This window comes from Egretta garzetta, unplaced genomic scaffold (genome assembly GCF_000687185.1).
Source record: "Egretta garzetta isolate BGI_Z169 unplaced genomic scaffold, ASM68718v1 scaffold112, whole genome shotgun sequence".
Lineage (NCBI taxonomy): Eukaryota > Metazoa > Chordata > Aves > Pelecaniformes > Ardeidae > Egretta > Egretta garzetta.
In genome coordinates this window covers 2,174,746-2,182,706 of record NW_009258884.1, presented here as the reverse complement: position 1 = coordinate 2,182,706, position 7,961 = coordinate 2,174,746, and the positions used below count along the sequence as shown (strand labels likewise).

The 7,961-nt window shown below is 36.7% G+C and overlaps 1 protein-coding gene across 1 annotated transcript in view; it reads left to right on the top strand.

Moving 5' to 3' along the window:
* Positions 1-7,961, top strand: part of ULK2 (unc-51 like autophagy activating kinase 2) — a 41,892-nt gene that overhangs the window by 16,631 nt on the left and 17,300 nt on the right. The window contains exons 7-13 of the mRNA XM_035889611.1: positions 269-342; positions 1,388-1,489; positions 1,844-1,902; positions 2,216-2,298; positions 5,762-5,812; positions 6,191-6,279; positions 6,936-7,107. Of these exons, the coding sequence (XP_035745504.1) occupies positions 269-342; positions 1,388-1,489; positions 1,844-1,902; positions 2,216-2,298; positions 5,762-5,812; positions 6,191-6,279; positions 6,936-7,107 (630 nt within the window). The remainder of the gene's footprint in view (positions 1-268; positions 343-1,387; positions 1,490-1,843; positions 1,903-2,215; positions 2,299-5,761; positions 5,813-6,190; positions 6,280-6,935; positions 7,108-7,961) is intronic.

The following is a 7,961-nucleotide window of genomic DNA, read 5'->3' as shown; positions in this document are numbered from 1 at the left end:
ATGCTCTGCAGCTGGGGAGATGGCTGAGCAGCAGTTTGTGCAAATGATGCTACTGCTGTTTTCTTGGCTTTCTATTTGGAAGATAATACATTATTCTTCCAGCGTCATGTAGATTTTACTACTCCACATAGCTGGCTATGTATTATACCTGTCTTTTTCTCTCTAACTGATAATCGTAGCAGATTTCAGTAAGAGACAGATCATTTCTCACCTTTAAAAATTTGAAAATTATCTTTCTTTTCATTGACGAATGTGTTTCTTTACATAGCTGACTTTGGTTTTGCTCGTTATCTGCATAGCAACATGATGGCTGCAACTCTGTGTGGTTCCCCTATGTATATGGTAAGTGACAGTATGTTTCAGATTATGTTGCTTATCTCAAACATTCTCCTACCAGAACAAAATAATTTACTGCTTGCAGATTGGCAAATGCCTAATGTTGCTTCAGAAGTATTAGGGGCAGCGTGCAGATCACCTTTCCATAGTTTTACTAGCTCATTTTTTTTTTTGTTATTTGGAGATCACGGCTATTAAAATCAGCAAGACACTGAATGCTTTTTAGCACTGCAGGGAGGAAAAATCTTAGAAAATTAAAAGGCAGTACATATTGGCATTAATTTTTTGGCAAAGTAGTTTCATTCCCACTTACATACCTTTTTTTTTTTTGTTTTTCCTGAAATAGGGCATTATCTCCTTCTCAGTTTCTAAGAAAATAAAAAGTGATCAAATACAGACTAGAAGAGCTTTTACGCTAGTAGTTAAAAAAACTACTTGATGTTTTCATTCCAGTTATTTAATGTGTTCTCTCACATGTGGGGTTACCTTTATTTGGGTTTGTGTGGTTTTTTGTTTTGTTTTTTTTTTTTTTTTAAAAACCAATTTGGAGTTAATTGCCATTAATTTTTACTAAGTAGTATGGTAGTCAATTGAGCACTGAACTGTCTGACTTTGGCACTACTGATACCATGCTGTATGGTCATGGGAAAATGATTTTGCTTTCCCTTGTCTTGTATATGTAAAATGGTGATAATGATATTCCTTATGCAATGCTTGGTTATTTATCCACAAGGAGGACTACATAAACCAACTAAATAACGCTTACCTCTTATTCACATATATACCAATCACTAGCTGCTTGCTTTAGAACATCAACTTTTCTAGTTTTCTGTGGTTTTGAAATGTAGCTTTCATTTTAGATAGCGTAATATAACTGTTACCTTTCAAGTCATGTGATGCAGATGAAACGTTTATTATGTCTGAAAATATTTACTCTTTATTATAAAGTGGTCTCTGTTAATACTGCTCTGACAGTAGAACTGTAGAATTTGTGTTGCTGTGGCTTTGCTTTTTTTTGTTTTCCCTTCTGAGATTTTCCTGTTCTTTCCAGGCCCCTGAAGTGATCATGTCTCAACACTATGATGCTAAAGCAGACCTGTGGAGCATAGGAACTGTGATTTATCAGTGTCTTGTTGGAAAACCACCTTTTCAGGTAACACTTTTTCCTTTTCCCTCTTTTTAGTCTCATGGAAATTCCTAGGGCTTTACTTTCCGGTCATGAAAACAGAAGTAAGTAGTCATGTCTGAGCGTAGTGTTGATGCTTCAAAGGCCAGATCGCTTGAGGATACCAAGGGAGAAGTTGCTCATACTTAGTCTATGAGATCAGTGTGCTCAAACCTGAGGAAATATGTAAGAATACTCAGTACTGAACTCACTGTTGTCCTTGGGGTTTTATCCTTTGATGCCCATATGCAAAAGCCTCCTTTTTGTTTATGTGTGCATAGGTACGAAAGCTATTTTCTGCATTAAACTGAGCTTTAATTAATGTACATTTTTATTTGACAGGCCAATAGTCCTCAAGATTTGAGAATGTTTTATGAAAAGAACAGGAATTTGATTCCTAGGTACGTCACCATGGCCTTTCCTGTCACTTATATTTGTTAATTGAACTCTATTTGTCGTCTTTGGGAATGCCTGGGATACATAAAAAATATTTGATGTTGCTATCTTGACAAGGACGTGATATGATGCCAGTGACTCATGTTCCATCTTGCTTTCATTGTACCTTGCTGAGCTGGAAGTTTCTTGTACTAAGGCCATAGAGCATGTATAGTGAAGACTTAAGGCAGAATGCTGACCTCCTGAAATTTAATGAGTTATGTATTATTTAATACATGCATGAAATTTAATGCAAGATTCACTTTCTCTTCTGTGCAGTATTCCTAGGGAAACATCAGCTTATCTGGCTGACCTGCTGCTGGGTTTGCTTCAGAGAAACCAAAAAGATAGAATGGACTTTGGTATGTAACTTGTCTTTTTGCTCTCTTGACTTTCCTTGTTAGTTGTATTCATGTGACCAGAATAACTGTCTTGACCTTTTGTCTACAGCCAATTACATGAAAAGTGAAGTATTTTTTTCTTCTTGCTTATCATAAAGGAGGCAAAGTAGCCAAAACAAATAATTAGTTAACTACTGTCAGTCAGTATTAAATGATGCACATAAATTATGACTTTGTTGTTGAGTAGTGAAATACAAATCAGTGCAATTCTTTCAATTGTGACCTTTTTCCCCCCACATGTACCTCACATTTCATGTCACAATCTTATTTCTGTTACATTAACTGGTGCTTTGGCTTCAGGCTGGGAGCAGACATCTCTGATCTCAGTGTGGTGTTGGTTGCAGAAATGTAACAAAATATTGGAAGAACCCACTTTGGAAGCAAAGTTGCTTTAGATGGTTTTCTTCCCCGTTGCTTTCTGTTGCAGACTGCAAGTATCATAAGAGTACAAACTGTGTGTGTTTGATTTGGCCTTTGAAACTTACGTATATCTGAGGGCAATGAGAGATGTGATGTTACATCAAAATTATTTATATTTGCAAAGATAATTTTTTAATACAAAATTCCTAGTATTGTGCTTAGATATTGCTAGCTGTAGAGACTTTATTTTAGTGAAATATTTTACTGTTTTTTTAAGACCAAAAGTAGTAGAAAAAACAGCTGTATCTTTGTATTTCGTTAAGTCCTAAAATTTTTAAATTTTTCAATTGTGCAGTGACTGAGATTCGCATACTGTTAGATTACTGCAATGTCTGTTTAGGTCTGCATTTTGAATTGGAGGGGAAGTTAAACCTATTAAACATAGTTGGATACCCCCTTAACAAAAGTGAACTTGTTTGGCTCCAGTTTACTTCTGTGTTTGGCTTTTTCTCTTTAGCTGGAGATCTTTGGTTGCAGAACATTGTTCTAACTTCTTAAGATTTCAAGGCCTCTGATCGGTACTATTGAATCTGTCTGAATGGCTACAACTGTTGCCTCTTCAAAATTAGTCAGGAGTAGAGTTTAGATTTGTGTGTGCTTTGTACTGGCTGGATTGTCTGTGACTCACTTAAGTCTCCAAAAGCCTTTTTATTGCTGGGTTTTTGGTTACCTATTACTGCCAAAGTAGTAATGCTTTTTCTTTTTTTTTTTTTAATGCGAACTCAGGCATCATTTATAAAAGAAGACCACTGAAAAGTTAAATCTTGATTAGTTCCTCTTAACTGCATCTTGTGTGTCATGTTATTCATGCTGGTTGTTATAGCACTATTTGTTATTGCGGTTTTATCATAGCTCCCAGGAAATGTTAATCTTAAACTTCTAGTTAATTAAAGCTACCTTAGCTAAATACAATTCTCTTTTTTGTTATTATTATTTTATATCAATAGCAATGTGCTTTATACTGGGATTTGTTTTAGCAACAAGATAGGTGACCCATCAAGTTTGATCTATGGAATGGTGGGAAGGAGCCTAAACCTTAAAGTCTCTTCAGGCTCTTTGTAGGTAAGACCTAGTTCTTTCCTCACCATAAGCTATCAGCTCTTTTGATGCTGAGATCCTAGGGTGAGTTGCAGCCAAAAGTCAGACATGCTCAGTTTTTGTTTCTGCTCATGAAACTTCACCATTGCTCTTTAGTTATTCATGCAAGCTTGGTTTTGATGCAGTACTGAAATACACAAATTGACTCATTCATCACATGTGGTCCTTGTGTATTTTGTGATAAGACGACGATATTTGTTGGGCTGTGGAGAGAGGATTTAGTTTTAGTTCCTTACATGAAGCTTAAGACTCTCCTAGATACATTTTTTTCCCCCTTTTCAACTCCTAATATGTTTTTCTTCAAGAAATATCAAACTTTTTTTTATTAATTTGAAATTTAAAACATCCATCACTACTGGCATAATTAAGGTGTTGCTATTCTGAGAACCAGGCATGGATTTTTGTGTGTAGACATGACTGAAATAACTTGATTTAACTGCTGTACATAAAAGCCTAAGCAGAAGTCAGATACAGAAAAAAAAATGATAATTGGGTAAGATGTCCCAGATGGTAAGCGACAGTATTCGAAGGTCAATATATAAATCTGTATGTGTAGAAGAATTAATACGTCACAAACATGGACTTTGAGTAATTGATTCTGCTTTGCACTTGGGGTGTGCTGATCCCTACAGTTTCTTCAAACATGGGAAATTCACTGTGTCATTTGTGGTAGTGGGAGAATGCATTTGTGCTTAGAAAAAAAAAAAACAGAAAGCAGAATGGGAGTGATGAAAGTCATGTTTTCCTTGGCTGAGACATTTAAAGGGCCTCAAAGGGGCTGCTCTGGAATGTACTTAGCAAAGGGAGTGAAAGGGAGAGTGTATAACTGAGCCCAGTGCCTGTTGTTAAAGTAAAAATAGCATTGGAAATCTTGTTGATCTTCCAGCAATATAAAGTAGAACAGCAGGTGTTGTACAAAAGCTCCAGAACACCTGATCCTTGTGTTAAAGTTAATCATTACATTGTTCTTGCGTTATAGGTAGCCTCCCTTCCTTATCGGGTCATGGATGAAAGTGTTGTTGAAGGAAGAGGAGATACTGCAAGCCTCAGATTCTGCCCCCCTCCCCTTGTTATTTGCTTAGGTCTGATGAATAGCATTGTTTTTCCTCAACTGTTAGAACATTAAAGTTCACAAAGCTCAGCAGGTAGCTTCTACCAACCCTCAATTTCCCCTAACTAGCTGAAGGTTGCTCTGTGTAGAATAAAACTTCCCCTGTAAACTGCTAGCCGACTGGTTATGCTAAGTCAATTCAATGCACCTCACCATACCCATTTACAACAAAAGCAAAATGTTTCTTTTGTAACAGTAACAAGTTAACTGAGGAAATTGTTAAATTGTGTTTAATTCTGCTTTAAACTGTGAACTGGCTGCACAGGTCATGTTCTGCTGTTGGGACGTGGGAAGGAGAATGGCTGCTGCTCTGTGTTGTGGTTTTCGGCCACCTAAGGAGTAGCATTAATGGGTTCAAAAATAAGCGTCAGTCCTTGGGAAAGGCAGAAGTGAAAATAATTCCAGTGTTTGACGTGAGAGATGCTCATTGTTTTGAAGAGCAAATTAAAACTGAATTGGTACCATATTGAACATAGAGAACATAATTTCATGAGGAGCAGAGGAAGGCTTCTTGTGTACACAATCCTTAAGTGCAGTCATAAAATGTCCTCCAGTAATTCAGTCTGATTCGCCTTGCTGGCTGTTGTTTGAAGTTATTCAATTGATTTTTGTTTCCTTTCCAAATGCTGTAGCAACATATAACATAGAAGGCTTTAATCTTTTATAAGCTCTTCACCCTCTGGCTCTGAAATACTGATTCTGGGAAGGCAACCATTTATCACCATCTGCAATAGAGTCTGTAAACTCTGCCATTTGTACGTTTACTCACCATGGTTGTTGTTTCTTGTTCTATAGAAGCATTTTTCAACCACCCTTTCCTGGATCAGATTTCAACAGTCAAAAAGTGTAAGTAGTTTTGGTTTTCCACTTATTTGTGTAAATGATGAATGTTGACGGCCAGAACAGAGAAGGATCTGCCAAATATCATGCTAAGTGTTTATGAGGCACTTTCCTAAGTCTGACTTGTTGTTGTGCTCTATTGTGAGGCTAAGTGTTGAATCCTTTTTTGTATTATACTACACTGAAATGTGATACTTATTTACTAATTCCTTCGACATTTCAGCTGAACTTAAATACCCTTGTGTGTTTAAGGATGTGCTGTGTTTCGAAGTCGTATAAGGGTTTATGAATGAAAAGCAATGAGGAAATGAGTTTGTTTGAAATTCAGCCTTTCAGAATCTTAGTCCCATTTTTTTTTTTCCCCCCTGGGTTTTCCTCTTCTAGCTTGTCCTGTACCTGTGCCCACATATGCAGGCTCAGTTTCTGGCAGTTCCTGTGGGAGCTCTCCTTCATGCCGTTTTGCTTCTCCTCCAGTAAGTTCTCTGTTTTACAGAACAATCTCTAGAAAATATTTTTGGTAATGTTTATCCAAGAGTTACTGAATTTTAGATCTTTCGATTCTTGAATAGTGTAAACTGATGTGTTTAAGAGCACAGAGCAAGGAATACCCCTGTCTTTTACTAGAAGAATGGCATTAACATTTTGATTCTCTCTTGCTCCTTGTGTTGTTTTTGTGATTGTGAACATATGCACATCAAATGCTAGAGTAGCAAATCTTTAGGTATGGTAATATGGTTTGTAACATAAGGAATGTTACAGGTAATTTTTGAATTGGCCTTTTTGGCTAAGGTCCCTTATATGAACTGGTGACTTCAATTTTATGTGGTATTTGGAAGAGGTGCATCTGTATCATCAGGAATGACTGAATTCAGTTCACAGCCTATTTATTATAGAACTGTCAGAATTGACACTACAGGGTTATCCAGTACTTGAATTTTCCAAACTCAAATACATTTTATATTTCTAAATGCTTAAGAAACAAAAAGTGGCCCAAGATTTATCTTTTTATTGTCAAAGCTAGTGATGATTCTTACTTTAGAAGCTTCACAGTTAACAGAGCGATTCTACATTCTCAGTCACTGGATTTACAGTGGGTTTTTTTACTTTCTTATTCCCACCCCCTCTCCAGTCTCTGCCGGACATGCAGCATATTCAAGAAGAAAATTTGTCTTCCCCTCCATTGGGTCCTCCTAACTATCTTCAAGTCTCTAAAGACTCTGCCAGTACGAGTAGCAAGAATTCCTCCTGTGACACAGATGACTTTGTTCTTGTGCCACACAACATCTCTTCAGACCATTCATGTAAGAACCTTTCTTATTTTTATATTTTAAAACAATTTCAACTTGTAACATACCTTTATGTCTTGCTGTTCTTTGGCTCTCTTTTCTCTAAATGTATCTCGATTCACATTGGAACTCATTGCTTTAGTTTGAAGGGAGACTGTTTGGTATACCTGTGTGTCCATCTGCAACATTTTCACTTTCAGTTGAGTAGCCAGATACCCTAAAGATGCCGAGGTAATACTGGGAAATACTGGGGTTTGGCAGTAGAAGAGTCAGTTGTAAACAACTGCTGATAAGAAGCCCAAGGATTCTCTCAGTGGAGGCAGGCACATTGCTACCTCTAGACTAACTGAACATTTACAGTCCATGCTGTAGTGTTCTAGATAATAAACAAGTGCAGGTAAAAACATAAGAAAATGCTTAACGTGAAAGGTAAGGCATCAGACTGGGCTTATGCAGTGGAAAGACTTGGATGCAGCATTTTGCCATTTTACAAAGTCTTCCAAACCTGAATTGCCACTGGGAAGCCAGTCAGCTGATTTCTGTTCAATGCCACCAACTTGTGTTAAATATTTGACTAAATTAGTGCCCTGATAGCCGAAGGGTCTCTGTCACTCATCATTATAGATTTCCCAGTGCTGATACCTTGTACTCTTAAACTATGTATTTTATTTCAAAATATTATAATTAATATAGCACAAAAAACCACAACAAAAACAACAAGAAAACTTGTTAAAGAACTGCCTTTCCCAGTTACATTTTTGTTGTAGGTCACATTTGAGGTATTTTCATATACAAAACAGTTCATGGAAGACTTTTATATCTTCACAGAAGTTTGTCAGAAGTGGTTATTTCTACAACAGAAATATTGG